Source organism: Ostrea edulis, chromosome 5, assembly GCF_947568905.1.
Source record: "Ostrea edulis chromosome 5, xbOstEdul1.1, whole genome shotgun sequence".
NCBI lineage: Eukaryota > Metazoa > Mollusca > Bivalvia > Ostreida > Ostreidae > Ostrea > Ostrea edulis.
Genome location: NC_079168.1, coordinates 6,889,320 through 6,905,368, shown reverse-complemented (window position 1 = coordinate 6,905,368; position 16,049 = coordinate 6,889,320). Strand labels below are relative to the sequence as shown.

At 36.1% G+C, this 16,049-nt stretch overlaps 1 protein-coding gene across 2 annotated transcripts in view; it reads right to left on the bottom strand.

The window, feature by feature from the left end:
• Positions 1 to 262: 262 nt before the first annotated feature.
• The window catches only part of LOC125650651 (G-protein coupled receptor GRL101-like), a 57,711-nt gene continuing 41,924 nt past the window's right edge, over positions 263 to 16,049 (bottom strand). Inside the window, exons 15-26 of one of the 2 annotated variants that reach the window (XM_048879108.2) lie at positions 11,688 to 11,808; positions 11,201 to 11,275; positions 11,035 to 11,106; positions 10,251 to 10,322; positions 9,330 to 9,401; positions 8,374 to 8,445; positions 8,119 to 8,190; positions 7,843 to 7,914; positions 4,706 to 4,904; positions 3,729 to 4,385; positions 3,402 to 3,573; positions 263 to 1,532 (exon numbers count right to left, since the gene is read on the bottom strand). In XM_048879108.2, the coding sequence (XP_048735065.1) occupies positions 1,411 to 1,532; positions 3,402 to 3,573; positions 3,729 to 4,385; positions 4,706 to 4,904; positions 7,843 to 7,914; positions 8,119 to 8,190; positions 8,374 to 8,445; positions 9,330 to 9,401; positions 10,251 to 10,322; positions 11,035 to 11,106; positions 11,201 to 11,275; positions 11,688 to 11,808 (1,778 nt within the window). In that variant the 3' untranslated portion in view covers positions 263 to 1,410. Of the gene's footprint in view, positions 1,533 to 3,333; positions 3,574 to 3,728; positions 4,386 to 4,705; positions 4,905 to 7,842; positions 7,915 to 8,118; positions 8,191 to 8,373; positions 8,446 to 9,329; positions 9,402 to 10,250; positions 10,323 to 11,034; positions 11,107 to 11,200; positions 11,276 to 11,687; positions 11,809 to 16,049 lie in introns of both variants that reach the window. The other variant, XM_048879109.2, reaches the window with a different exon arrangement.

Below are 16,049 nucleotides of genomic sequence, written 5' to 3'. Positions count from 1 at the left end.
GCAAATCCATGTAGTGAACTTGCGGTCAGCGGCTATTCCCATCAGATTGTGATACCAATAGGTCATCGGTTTAGTATATGAATGAAAAAAAACAACACACGAAATGCTAATTAAAATCACTATACGGGGAATTGCCCCTTCAATCTTCTAATACAAGATGGGATTATTTCCGCTATATTTTTTCTGATCGATTTTTGTATCCTAATTAATTCCATGGCAATACAAATATGCATGTGATTGCTTTCAAATAAGAGAACAAAAGTTTATGAGGAAAAATAATTTATTCACTTTAACAGTAGACATATAATTCAATATTACAACGGCGGATTATACCCGCACAAATACCATTAAATACAGCAAATAGGTTCAGCACGATAGCATCCTAATGTATTCGGATGGACTTACACCTACATGTTCACAACTTTTTTCAGCAAAAGATTCACTTTCCATAAACTTTAGTAATACAATATAAATTTTCCTATCAAATTGAATTAAAGAATTTAAAATCCCTATTCTGAGTAGCAAGCATGTGAACATTGTGAGCAAAAAAACTTAATAAGCAGTGTACGAAATCAAACCTGAAATAATGGTTCAATTTGTCCCTCGTGGCACATTTACTACAGTAATCAGCACAACACGCCCACTTCTCGCATAAAACTGCACTGCACACAAATCAATTATTACAAATCACAAAATCACGCACATTTTACCGCTTTATGCATTCCTAATACATTAATCTAGCAATTAATGAAATAATAATCATATCTACACGCACTTTAGTCTGTAATGCGGTAATGCAGTTCTAAAATATCGTACACTGGCGATCGTCTTATTTTGAACCTTTAAAGAGCGAAATTAAAAAAGTAAACGAATTCAAATCAAATGATTTCTGTAATGTAGCAAGAAAAAATAGTTAAAAACAAAACAAAACCGGCTTACGAAAGCAAATATGACAATTCTAGTTTTTCAATGTAACAAGTCGGGTAAAAATGTCCTGGTATGCAGTAACTATAATTTTTTGCACTCGTTAAATCAATGGTGATCATTTATTTAGTACTCCATTTTGCCATGCGATGAGAATACATCACACAACCAATTCTTCCACTGAACAAGCAGCTCAAATTGTCACATAAAACACCCTCTTTGAAGTTTACACAATGACTATAGAAATGTAACAAGTTACACACACATTATACATCATGCAAAACAGTTACAACGACGGCGATAGGGCGTAACAATTTTAAATAAACTTATTTCTTGAACAGTTCACGCTGCACTCTGAATTAATTTACTACACGACACATCCGGAACACGTTGGAAAAAACCATGCCCCTGCTTCCTCTATTACCACGTGTTTACTGTGTGCAGGTAACGCTATTCCTCCGCGCTAAAGGGCGGGAGGGACCCGCTTTACGACGTTATCCTGCCGCCTTTGTCGTGGTGGTGAGTGTACGTCTTTTTCAGACCACGTAGTCGTGTGAGCTCCAACTGTCGGTACATGGAATTACGATTCCAGATCTGAGACGAATTTTCTGTTGAATGGAGAAAAATAATGCATGATTATACAACAACGTTTGACAGTCCTAGAGCTAGTTTGCAATAGTCCTTGTTTCATGCACAAGACGTTTTTTGAAATGGTGTCGTAAATATAAAAAGTAACAACAAGCCATGCGATTTTGAATTCTATTGTAAATCATTTTGCGATACTTTTTTCTGCGACCTTATCTTTTCGTACAGTGTAACAATGAGACATAATTTTCGCAAATCTTCAATTCGCTCAACATTACGTGATGAAGCTCTCTGAATCTCTTTTAATTCATAGGTTTCCATAATATCCCTTTGTATTTAGAGCTTTAGGGACATCGATTTCTATATGCGAGTTCAAACCCCCATTATTTTGTGAATTATATAATCCTGATAAAATGATTCCCATTCTGTAATCAGAAAAAGCCGCGTAGGGACGTTTGAATATATGATGAATCATAAAAGAAAAGATTCCAAATATACTAATCTGAAAATGTATGTCCTGAGGATGAAAAAGATGCTGTTTTCAAATTTTCATATATTTTTTCATCTTAGCTTTTGACGATAACCTGTATTGATAAAAGTACATTGATCATTAGGTCTCGATTTGATTGGCAACCGGATGTGGCTACATTTATGTAATAGGTGAATATTCACGGTGGACTTTCGGTACTTGAGTTTTATTGAATGTTTGAAGATATACTGTACGTTTTGACACACATATAATAGGAAAATGTGTTATGGACTGTTTTATACAATATCTTGAGGTACGGTAATGTTATAACCATCTCCGAGCGCAGAAAAAACTGTGCAGTACGTGGAATGTTTAACCAACGATTAATTTATCGCTGTAACTTATGAAAAAGTGAAGATAACGAACAGTGATCAATCTCACAACTTCTATAAGAAATAAAAAAAATTAAGAGTTGGGCAAACATGGACCCCTGAATATAGGTGAGATCAGGTGCCTAGGAGGAGTACATTTTTAAGCATCCCTTTGGACCGGTCACACCCGCCGTGAGCCTTATATCTTGATCAGGTAAACGGAGTAATCCGTAGTCAAAGTAAGTGTAAAATGAACGTCCTAACAATCGGTATAAACATGTCAGACAGCATTTGACCTAATGACATTTTGTACTGGCAAACTAGATCGTTAAACGACCGTAGAATTTGCAAAATGCTGACTTTCAACGAGACCCCTGTACCATCAACTTCTTTGTTAGAATCCTTCCTTGATTTAAAAACTGATCTTACACAGAACACACTCTTGTGTATCGAATCAGTTGAGAAACATAAACACCATATACAGGTGATAATGGAATATTACTACATGAATATGCGAACTTGGCGATGGAGAAGCTGAAATCATCTGGTTTGTCTTAAAGTTGAGTTGTTAGTTTGCCGTTAAAATCTATGTTCAATAAGATATCTAAGTACAAGGCAGATGTGGAAGACTATGGTGTCTTTTATTTTGAGTTTACTTGAGATATCATATTAAGATACTAGATGTCTTGAAAAGATATATCTTTTTCTAAACTGTAGGTGTTTAAAGGAAAGTGAAAAAAGATGTCATTCTCTAATCTGAAGGTGTTTGAAGGAAAGTGAAAAATTGCAAAATGTTTGTTTTATGAACAGTAAAAAGGAATTATTTCCAGGAAAAATACAGAATTCGAAACTATGCAAAACTATTCATTACAAAGCAAACATCAAATGTTAATTTAAGTGCAGGGCTAGCTCTACTAGGTACACCGGATGTGACTAGATTCTACACCGGATGTGACTAGATTCTACAGAGTGCGCGGGAGTTACCTCTTAACAATAGTCCAAGGAGTGATGAGAAAACGTATGGAGGACCTGCAGTCGTAAGCAAACTTTACCTATGAACGAATTCTTTGTATCGGTATTTCTTGACGATCCTGTGAAAGATTTCCGAAACCGCGAAGCTCTCTTTCTGATATTTCTCATGAAGGGAGCAGTGGATATAGTGTAGAGAACAGGATTCATGGCGGAATTCAAGGGTAGCACAAACACCGCCACCCATGCATACACCTGAAAGAAAAATTCACAAATCACATTCTACACCAGAATAAAAACATGGGGAAAACCAGCCATCAGATCATCGAAGATCCTTGTGCGAAACATATTTCAGTGTAGTGCGAATGCGTAGTTGGATGTTTAAGCTTATAAAAGCGGTTTCAATCTACCTGCGGTGGAACTGTTGCGCCACCTAGCGATGCAAACCCGAGAAGAATTATTGGTACCCAGCATAAAAAGTCAGACATTACGATAAGTGTCATTCTTTTGGCCATAGATTTATCTGACTTCGCCTTCGACTTTCTCACCGCAGTAGTCGTTTTTTTGGCAACTAAAAACATCCATAGGTACGAAATAAAAATAACTAGAAATGACATGAAGTTTAAAACCAAGAACACAAACACAGAGTACTCCCATCCCTTAGGTTTATCAGGAGTTATGTGAAACGCGAGACAAACACCGGATCTTCCGTAGAAATTGTCAAAATAATCCAGGCCGAATAACGGAATTCCGGAAAGCAGAATCACTACAATCCAGATGCATGGCATTACAATGGACGCCTGCTTAATCCCCAGGCGTTTTAATTTGAGTGGAAATATTATGCAGATCAAGCGATCTAGGGTTATCACAGTCAGGGTGAACACTGAAAGTTCACTGGAAAACGTAGATATAAATCCTGCGAATTTACACAACTCACTCTCCCGCCAAGATTTGTCAAATATGATATACTCCCCTCTATAGTAACTATCCACAACAGCTATGATAAGGAGGTACACTCCCATGAAAAAGTCCCCAACCGCCAGATTTGTTATCAGGAAAGAATGCACCTACAAGGAGACAAAGTCGTAAATAAGTTCGCATTTAAGATTAAATTGATGAGAGCAAGATGGCAAGCCAATTCATGAATTATATCTATTAGAGAATACTATCACAAATTAATTTTACCACATGTATGTATCCGAAATATATTGTCATATTATATATATATATATATATATATATATATATATATATATATATATATATATATATATATATATATATATATATATATACAGGTATATTCTTATATGCATATATCGGAAACACACCTTGAATGATTTGACTAAACTTTTGCCAACATTCACATATCAGTATATTGTCTCACCTTTCCATTCCTGTCGTCCCTCACCCGCCAGATGAAGACGAGAAGGTTCCCGAAGAAGGCGATCACCCCAAGAATCCAGATCGTGATCCTCAGAAGATAGTTAGACATTAGATCTTCACAGGAGGAGAACTCATCCGGCTCCGGTACACACTTCTCCGCCTCTCGTGCAAGGCAACAAAACCGGAACTCGTCCACCTCTCTAGTGGAACAATAAATATGCATTTTAAAGTGATTTTATCTTGAGGGAAGAATAGTATTGATCATTTGGGTTCAGCCTCAAATTCAACAGTACCATTTGAACAATAGCTGTCAGGAGACAACATAGTTCGCTGAGAAGCATGACTTTACTTAACCCATCCCCTTTAGTTCAAAAGGTTAAAAGTTTTTGAAAAATAGGTCAACGTCCAAGGTCACAAGGTCGAAAGTTTTGATACCATATCAAAGTCCTGGTCGTGAGGTATCTAGATATGAAATATCAAATCCCTATCCCCTTGGTTAAAAGAAATATAGCCAAGTATAATTTTTTGAAAAGTATGTCAAAATCCAAGGTCAATAGTTCCAAAAGAAATGTCTTGTAATGAGTAATCTATATTTGAAACATCAAAGCCCTATCACTCTTGGTTCAAAAGGAATAATCAAAGGTTAAAGTTCAAGGCCGAAGTATTACGTCTAATGTCTTGGTACTTGAACAAAAGTTTTTTTTTTCATGAGGCATATACATGTATATGTAAAATATCAAAACCCTATCCCTATTTGTTTCAAATGATAATGCCCAGGTAAAAGTTTTTGAAAAGTACGTTAAAGTCCAAGGTGGAGGTCACAAAGTCAAAAGTCTTGATACCAAAAGAAAGGTCGTTCATGAGGCATATACAATGTATATTTGGAATAACACAACCCATATTCCCCTTGGTTCAAAAGATATAGCCCAGGTTAAAGTTTTAAAAAAAAAGGTATGCCAAAGTACATAGCAAAGGTCACTAGGTCAAAAGTATTGATACCAAAAAGAAAGGTATCTTCATGAAGCATCTATATGTGAAATATCAAAACCCTATCCCCCTTGGTTCAAAAGATATAACCCAGGTTATAGTTTTCCCCTTAAATTGTGACGCCGACACCGGGGCCATCCCGGCGAGCTAAACACCATTTTCTTTCGCTGCGGTCATTATTCGTCGTCAAATTATTTCAAACATATTTCCTTTGGGTAAAGATTTGTGGGCTGCTTATGCATGCATTTATATTGAATATCTGTGGTAATCATAAGTAGACAGGAAGAATAAATTTACAATAGTGAAAACCAAATTACATCATCTAACAAGAAAAACAAATCAATAAACAAGAGGCCCATGGGCCTAGAATCGCTCTTCTGATACATTGTAGAACAGGCAAAAACTCTCACTAACCAAGATTCGTCAATTAACAAAGTTTGATGATGTTAAGTCAAATAGTACCTGAAAATTTAAGTGTAACTGTCCAAAAGTAGGTCACAGTGACCTACTTTTGGTCGACACACTGAAGACTCAAGATGCATCAACTGACAAGTCAAATAGTATTCAAATATAGCCGTCAAATTCCAAAAGAAGGCCACAGTGACCTACTTTTTGGTCGACACACTCCAAAGACTCAAGATGCATCAACTGACAAAGTTTGATAATTGAAGTCAAATAGCATCTGAAATATTCAGATATAAACGTCAAATTCCAAAAGTAGGTCACAGTGACCTACTTTTTGGTCGACACACTCTGAAGACTCAAGACCCATCAACTGACAAAGTTTGAAGATTGTAAGTCAAATAGTATCTGAAATATTCAAATATGGCCGTCAAAATCCAAAAATAGGTCACGGTGACCTACTTTTTAGTCAACACATTCTGACGACTCAACATGCATCAACTGACAAAGTTTGATAATTGTAAGTCAAATAGTATCTGAAATATTGAAATATAGCCGTCAAATTCCAAAAGTAGGTCACGGTGACCTACTTTTTGGTCAAAAAACTATGAAGACTCAAGATGCATCAACTGACAAAGTTTGATGATCCTAGCTTTCATAGTGTCCAAAATATGCATCTAAAATTGAAAATGTGAAATTTGAATGTCTGCAAAATTCAAAAGTAGGTCACTGTGACCTACTTTTTTTTTTATAAATATGTTTTGAAGCCTCTAGATGCATCAACTTACAAGGTTTGATGATTCTAAACCTCTCGGTATCTGAAATAACAACCTAAAATGTATTCATAAACGATTAGCCATAAAATTCAGAAAGTAGGTCATGGTGGCATACTTTTCACATGACGCAGTTCAAGGTCCCATGATCCATCAACTGACAACTTTTGATGATCATAGCCTCAAAAGTGTCCAAGATATGCATCAAAATCCATTTAATAATAATTACCTGCAAAATTAAAAAAAATAGGTCACCATGACCTACTTTTGAGACAACATGATATTAGGTCCTAAGATGCATCAACTGACAAAATTTTATGATCCTAGTCCTTATACTAAGCAAAATATCAAAGTTTTAACAAAACAAAATTTAAGGTCAACTTTGAAGTGACCTTGATACCGCACCCTTTGCCCCAGGATGATGCCTTGAACAATATTTTATCTACACCCTAACCTCATCCTTATGCTTAAGTTTGGTGATAATATGCCCAGTGGTTCTTGAGGAGAAGCTTTTTTAGCAACCACTACTTTTGTTTACATTTTCCTAATTATCTCCCCTTGTTAAAGGGTCACAACCCTAGTTTTAGTACAAATGAAAGCCCTTGGAACAAGGATACCCTGTGACAAATTTGACAGCAATTGGCCTAGGGGTTCTTGAGATATAGCCCTTTTTCCAAAAAGTTGACGCAAACCGCACGCCAGACATATGGCCATATGATTAGCTCTTTGAGCCTTCGGCTCAGAAGAGCTAAAAAGGACTAACGGAAAAGCAGTCATGATTTTATTTTTATTCGTTATCAAATTGAACCAAAAAAAAAAAAAAAAAAAAAACACCAAAAAAAAAAAAAAAAAAAAAAAAAAAAAACACCAAAAAAAAAAACAAAAACAAAAAAACAAACACCAACCAAACAAACAAAAAACCTGTGGATGCAATTGTCATTCTGTAACTCAAGTTCATTATCTTTCAACAACTTACAGCATTTTTAACTTTGATAGTCCGTTGAAAGCATTTCCATCGATGTATGAAATCTTGTTCATGGACAGGTCTCTGAAACAGTTCCTCATACAAATGATAAATTCTCTTGCGAAAAAAATCCATTTCATTAATTATGTATGAGACGCTTAATTACATATATCAATTTTATGCCTTTAAGGTTCGTTTTATTACACAATGTGATGAAACATCAAAGCAATTCCAATTCTTATTATGTTGAGGGCTTTTGACTCACAGTTCTTTGATTATTGTACTTACAACGTCAACAGACTGTCGAGGCCACTGAACGCCCCGCTGTACACGTGCTCGATTTGATTGCTGGAGAGATCTCTTCAATATATAGATGGAAATATTAAGAGAAAAAGAGAGTAAAAAAGAGGGTAATTGGTAAGGAAGCAAATGATAAAATTAGGAATTTTATGAGAAACCACGAGTTTAAAATTATCGATCACTTTGTCTATTCTATTTTCAATGAAATGAATTGGTGTCATGTTTAAAACGAAAAATTCTCACAATCGAGAAACGCTCCTGAGACCCACGAAGCCGAATTTGTACAAACACTGGAGACGCTGTCCGCTTAGGTCCCTGGAAATAATAATCAAAGTAATATGTCGAACAGCAGGTTTGCCAAAACGTTTTTACCACTAAAAATTCTCATTGAAATTCATTGAAACCAGAACGGTTTCTGGGTATATTTGATCAAGTACTACCTACGTCATAACTCAGCGAAGATTCTAAAATGGTCATTCATGAATTATGAGTGCATTTAGGATGAAGAAGCAATTTCAAAATATTACACTAACAATCCACCATACACAATGAGGTAGTGACCTAGAAGGCTGATACTACGGTGGATTTAAGCTGATCATGGTCGAGTGTGCAATAAAATTTTGTGATAGAATGAGTTTGAAAGAGTGTTTGTATCTAACTAGTTCATATTTACAATGTGCTTAAAAAATAAATGATTCCAAACTGGTGGCACGAGAGCTTTCATAAATAAATTGCAAAATATTGGTTTGTTTGTTTGTTTTACGTCTCGTTGAGAATATTTCATTCATACTGAAACATTACCAGCTGTACAAAGTGAACCATTACAAATTGCTCAGGGCCGTAGCAGTGAGGGTTCTTTAACATGCCAACGCTTGTCGCGACACGTGCCCTCCGTCTTTAAGGTCATATCCGAAAGACCCTTGATCTTCCGAGCGTTTGCCGAACGAACTTTTCCTACCTATGTTTTCGTCTTAAATTTGATGCGGCTATAGCACGAGCGGGGCTCGAACTCACGACCTCTTCCGGTTTCGAAGCGAATACTCTACCACTGAACTACCGCGACATGTGCAAAGAATGGAGGTATTACTTTGATAATCATGTTTTCCCAAACAGTTTGTTCTTGGTATAAAACAATGTCAAAATGCCTTCGTATCAATAACCATTCATTCTGAGGTAAAAATGTGTTTCACATTACTTACAGTGTCAGAAGTTTTGAAAGTCCTGTCAAGGAGTATGGCGATATATCCTGAATATGGTTTCCTTTCATATATCTAAAATCACAAATCAGATTATCACAGGAGACAATATAGAATCATGACTGGTATATGTCTCGTTCTATTTTTAGTCGTAACACACAGTTTAAGTGATTTACGAAATCATACTTATTCGTCGTACTCTATTTCTAGACGAACATTACTGCAACACACAGTTTAAGTGATTTATGAAATCATAGTTAAACATATTACGTTCATCATGTCGCTGTGTAAACTTTCGCCGTTTCATTACATTCATTTCTTAACGAAGTTGACTGTGACGCGTAAATCATGCAAACCAAAACTTACATCACCTTTTTGTTTGATACAATAGAAATAAATACATTTTTGTTTAATTCACCAATTTTACAAATCACTCCATCTTCCCATTCTTTATATACTTACATAATAGAAACAACTTTGACATTTATTCCTTCAAAATAAAAATGCCAAGATAGTATCTTTCAAAAAATTAGATATTGTATAATGCCGATGATAAGATGATCATTTATACCAAAGATCTATCATCCGGAATTGATTTTATATGTAGCAGCTTGGGCTGCAAGATTAGAGATGTAGGGGTCCCGGTTTCGATTCCCTGTCCAGCCATCAATTTTCCTAAATTACATTTGGTGCCGTGACCACCAGTGGACTTTAGGTGAAAGTCCTGCCAGGGACAAAAGAATCTGGGTTGTGTGTTTTCGGGGCAAAGACATTTTAAGAAGGTAGCAAAATGGCTAAATGGACCGTGAATATCTGCCATCCAGTGGTTAGAGTGCCTGGATAGTGATGCAATGGTCTCATGTACGATTCCCGGTCCAGCCAAAATTTTTCTCCATTTTTATATTACATACGAATAGTACTCACAAGCTTCGTAAATTGTAGAGGCCAACGAACGTCCCCTCCTCCAATTCATTTATCATGTTTTTCTCCAAGTTCCTGAAATTTCCAATCATATATGATGTTATGATAGCACACATATAGATGTAATCCTACCATAATCATATAAGGAGTACAAGAGGTACCTTTCATCTGTAAAAATATGTTCGACGCCTGAATGAATATTTAAAATGATTCTATTAAATTCAATTTACAGATGTATTGAGTTGGCACTCTTGTTTATATTGAAGTTTTGCATTTTAGATTGAATATTGGACATTTAAGATCTATTTTTGTAATTGTAAATTATTTCTGCGCTTGACCATATATTTAAGATCTACTTTTTGTGATTGAATAAGCATAATCTTTGTATTCACAATCGTGATTTTTTTTTTTATATTTCTGAGATTGAATACTAGTATTATAATTATTTAAATTCTAATTTGTTTGAGAAGATGCATAAATTTTTTAATGCTCTCTCGCTGAGTAGACTCCCATGTTTCTTTTTATCATTAATCATCATATGCAAACTAAGATCCAGTCACGAAAGGGAATCAACCGTATGAAATATCTATTTTGTATAGCTTGTAGGAGTTATGAGATTGATCACTGTTCGTTATCTTCACCTTTCATATGTACTGGTCAATAGGACAGCTGTTATCTAGGCCTAAATTCTGCAGCCCATCACCGACAATGGTGAAGTCTTTATATGAGTGAAAAAATTCTCAGCTCAAGAGGGACCGTTAAACAACAACAAACCTAGGATACTTACAAAGAGAGCAGGCGGAAGAGATTACGGAACATGCCCACAGGTACGTGTCGCATAGAGTTGTTGCTGAGATCTCTGAAGGAAATGGATACGTTTGTTGAAGTATAATAGACAGGTAAAAATATGAAAGAAGGAAATTTATCCAATGTCAGAATTCTTTCATACTTACAGATAAATGACCTTGGAATATATCAGGAATGAGGTGTTGTCCAGCGAGTTATTCAGGAAGTTGTCACTTAGAAAACTAGAATAAGATTGTTTAGGATAACAGTATTTCTTATATTCAGGTGAGTGATTCATTCAAAATAGATAAAAGAATTAGCGCCCTTACACAATGTATCATGTTGACAAGTATATATATTTTCTAAATATCCGCACGTAAAGCTGATCAGCTGTTTGGCCCCACCATACCCCCATTGGCCATGGTTTGATGAATGTTGAACCTAAATTTCTTAAGCAAGCTTTCACTTAAGTTGTGTCTTTTCGGGCCCAGTGGTTCTTGAGAGGAAGACTTTACATGTTTACTCTTCCTAGGCACCTGATCCCACCTCTGGTGTGCTACGGGTCCGTGTTTGCCGTGCTTTATATTTTGTATTCTTTGTGGGGTTTATGAGATTGATCACGTGTTCATTATCTTCACTTGTCATGCTACTTACAATTTGGCCACGTTGTGTTCCTGGGGGAGGTCTGTGGGTAGTTTCCTGAGACCTTTCCCTCGGCAGTCGATCTCGTCAGTGCGACACATGCATTCCCGGGACAAGTACGGGCAGGGTGAGGCTACAGAGAAAACAATCACTGTACGTAGAGCAGTGCAGTAGTACATAACCTACTCAGGTATACAGAATACCCGTAACGTCCATCCAATTCTGCCTGAAAATAATTGCTTTTAAGATGAATAATTCGATATTATATACGTACAATATATAGACAATATATCGTCGACTGACCAGTTTCGGTGACCTTCGTGATAAACCGCGATTTTCTTATTAATCGCTTGGATAAAATAAATAAACAATACACCTACCTTTAAAGTAATTAGATTCCTTTACTTTCATCCAAAAATTCCAATTTCATTGGAACGTTAATTGAAACTATTTTCGTAACAAAAAACATATCACTTTGTGGTCCTAAAAGGGTGACGTCACCTATTTCGGTGACCATTGTTAATATAAGTTTGCCAAAAGTTTGTAACTGTAAAAACATATATACAGAAGGAATGTGCAACTAAATGTCAATGAAGAACATAACATAGTGTAGAGTTCTAGACTTTTGGTATACTTTATATCAATTTGAAGGTTTGTTTGAATAAGTAATAAGTAAATGGGCTTATTTTTGGGTGCTCATGCTGATTGTTTGCATATTCGCCTTTTAGTAGTTCATTTTCGGGGGGAAATTGAAGACGTACTCTATATATGTTTGCAAACACTACGGCGAAATCTACACCCGGAAACAACAACGCGAACACGAAAACAAAAGGTCACCGATTCTGGTCAGTCACCGAAATAGGGCAGTCGACGATATGCTTATTAAAACTATTCACTAAGAGATTTAATTAGAGCATGACGGAATCTAACTTGATGAGTAAACCACAGAGACTTAAGGACCCAGACGTTTCTGAATGAGGATAGGAGTATGTGCAGCAATAACTTACTCTTGATTTGTAATTCTTACTTTATCTATGTAAATGCTTGCTGTCCGATTAATTTGTAATTGTTACTTTAGATATGTAATGCTGGCTGTCCGATTGATTTGTAATTCTTACTTTAGATATGTAATGCTGGCTGTTCGATTGATTTGTAATTTCTACATTAGATATGTAATGCTGGCTGTCCGATTGATTTGTAATTCCTACTTTAGATATGCAATGCTTGCTGTCCGATTGATTTGTAATTCCTACTTTAGATATGTAATGCTGGCTGTTCGATTGATTTGTAATTTCTACATTAGATATGTAATGCTGGCTGTCCGATTGATTTGTAATTCTTACTTTAGATATGTAATGCTGGCTGTCCGATTGATTTGTAATTCTTACTTTAGATATGTAATGCTGGCTGTCCGATTGATTTGTAATTCTTACTTTAGATATGTAATGCTGGCTGTCCGATTGATTTGTAATTCTTACTTTAGATATGTAATGCTGGCTGTCCGATTGATTTGTAATTCTTACTTTAGATATGTAATGCTGGCTGTACGATTGATTTGTAATTCTTACTTTAAATACGGTATGTAATGCTTGCTGTCCGTTCACATGACTTGCTGTCCGAACACGTAATTTACTCTTGATTTGTAATTCTTACTTGAGATATGTAAATGCTTGCTGTCCGATGAAGTTACTTGCTCTTGATATGCATTATTTGCTGTCCGCGCAAGTCTTACGTTTGATATGTTATGATATGTAATGCTTCAAGTCCAAATACGTGACGTAATGTTTGCTTTCCGATCACATGACTTACTGTCCGAACACATGACTTACTCTTGATTGCTGTCTGATCATACTCACATTCTGTTAGTTTTAAAGCTTCAACTGATCTGAACATAGGCACCGTAGATACCTAAAACGTATGCGTACAAAGGCACTGATACTTAGGATCTCTACGCCATCCTGCTATTTTGAGATATAAAGCATTAACGACCATGGCGACTGCTACCTATTTCCTGGTACATCTCATACTAAAAGGGAGCAGCTTGCTGAGCACCGCAAATGTAAGCAGCATCCAAAATTGATTTATCTTGTGAAATAATTGACACAGACTACATAGAGGTGGAATAACTGCTTTGGTGTCATCACAACAATTCTGAAAGAGATTTTGTCAACCATGGTTTCACAATCATTTAGATAGAGAAAGAGAGGTCATTGCACCGCCACGGGGATTGCTAACAACACAAGACATATGTGTGGTTCGTACATAGCCAAGACAGATTGCAGATTATATCAAGAAGAGGAAAAACTAAACCAATTCATATACTCTTGACATTTACAGCTCAAACATTTTGCATTCGCAAATTAAATGTCTAACATCGGGGTTCGTTAGCTGACTTCTTAATGCATTTTTGCAGAATGTAATTTTTTAATATTTCCAAGGCAATAAATGTTTAGAATGATCTAGTTTGCGGATGAAATATTTCTGACACGGGACCCCGGTTATAAATTATGATCGGATGATCAGAAAGACACTGTAGACGTATCTTAGGATGTCAAATAATTTAAATTGACGTGCACAGAGAATACGGACTTAATTATAGAATGTCGAAATCAATTGAAGATTGCTCTTCAAAATGCTGCCTCGAGCTTTATCTGTTTTATGGGTTGTGTTCATTACCAAGCACCAATTTATTAGCCTCGATCGACTTTGATTCCAACGAAGGTTAGAAATATTAAATTTTACGCCTTTCTTACATGAAGCCGTTTGCATTTTTATTGGTATTACGTAATATGCAGAATGGAAAAATTCGGATGCCTACATTCCTGTCAACAGTTTTCACAAATGAAGTAAATATGGCTTCTATAGCCTCAGATTTCTGCAGAATCTTATCCATGTAAATCTTGTAATGTTCATTTTGAAAATGGAATATGAAATATTAGATTCCTTTCGTATTCCATGGTCATAAAGAAATATTTTATACATGTCTTGTAGAGAACACTTTATGTCGCGGTATTATATACATGTATATGGTAATGCTTTGCCAAAAAAAAAAACCCAAACAATTCTATGAAACGCTATTCACCTAATACCATCGATTACATTCTACATCGAGATAGCGAATTTCATATCAACTGTCCACATGAAAACAAACACAAACAAGAGTCCTATAGGTCACATCGCTCACCTGATTCACCTTGGGTCACATCGCTCACCTGATTCACCTTGGCTCATATTTAAAGATTTTCCCTATATATTCACATGTAAAACTTTGATCCCTATTGTGACCCCAACCTAATACCGGGGGCCATGATTTTTTTTTTCAAAATTGAATCTGGACTTTGTCAGGAAGCTTTCATGTGAATGTAAACTTTTCTGGCCCAATGGTTTTTCAGATTTTTAATGATTTTCCCTAAATACTTGTATGTAAAACTTGATCCCCTATCGCCTCCTCATCTTACCTCCGGGGACCATGATTTTAACAAACTTGAATCTGCATTATGTCAGGAAGCTTTCATGTAAATCTCAACTTTCCTGGCCCAGTAGTTTTTGAGAAGAAGATTTTTAAAGATTTTCCCTGATATATTTTTATGGAAAACTTTGACACCCCCCCCCCCTTTGTGACTCCATCCTACCCCCGGGGGCCGTAATTTTAACAAACTTAAATCTGCACTATGTCAGGAAGCTTTCATGTCAATCTGAGAAGATTGTGATTGATTGATTGATGTTTTCCGCCACACTCAACAATTTTTCAGTTATCTGGCGGCGCCCAGTTTATATTGGTGGAAGAGAGAACCCAGATACAATGTACCGACCTTCCGAAAGTAAACTGGGAAACTTTCTCACTTACCGGCGCAAGCGGGAAGATTTTCCTATATATTTGTATGTAAAACTTTGATCCCCTATTATGGCCCCATCCAACCCCCGGGGGCCATGATTTGAAGAAACTTGAATCTGCACTATGTCAGGAAGCTTTCATGTAAATTTCAGCTTTTCTGGATCAGTGGTTCTTGAGAAGAAGATTTTTAAATGACCCCACCCTATTTTTGCATTTTTGTGATTATCTCCCCTTTGGAAGGGACATGGCCCTTCATTTGAACAAACGTGAAAGCCCTTCATCCAAGGATGATTTGTGGCAAGTTTGGTTGAAATTGACCCAGCGGTTCTTAAGAAGAAGTCGAAAATGTGAAAAGTTTACGACGACGCCGCCGCCGACAACAGACAAATTTTGATCAGAAAAACTCACTTGAGCCTTTGGTTAGGTGAGCTAAAAACCACGTCCAAACATAACCTGTTAGATGTTGCTTCTCATGTATATAGAATGCCTTTGAAACTGTTGGCAGAATATCGAATAAAGATAAATAGTATACTTCATCT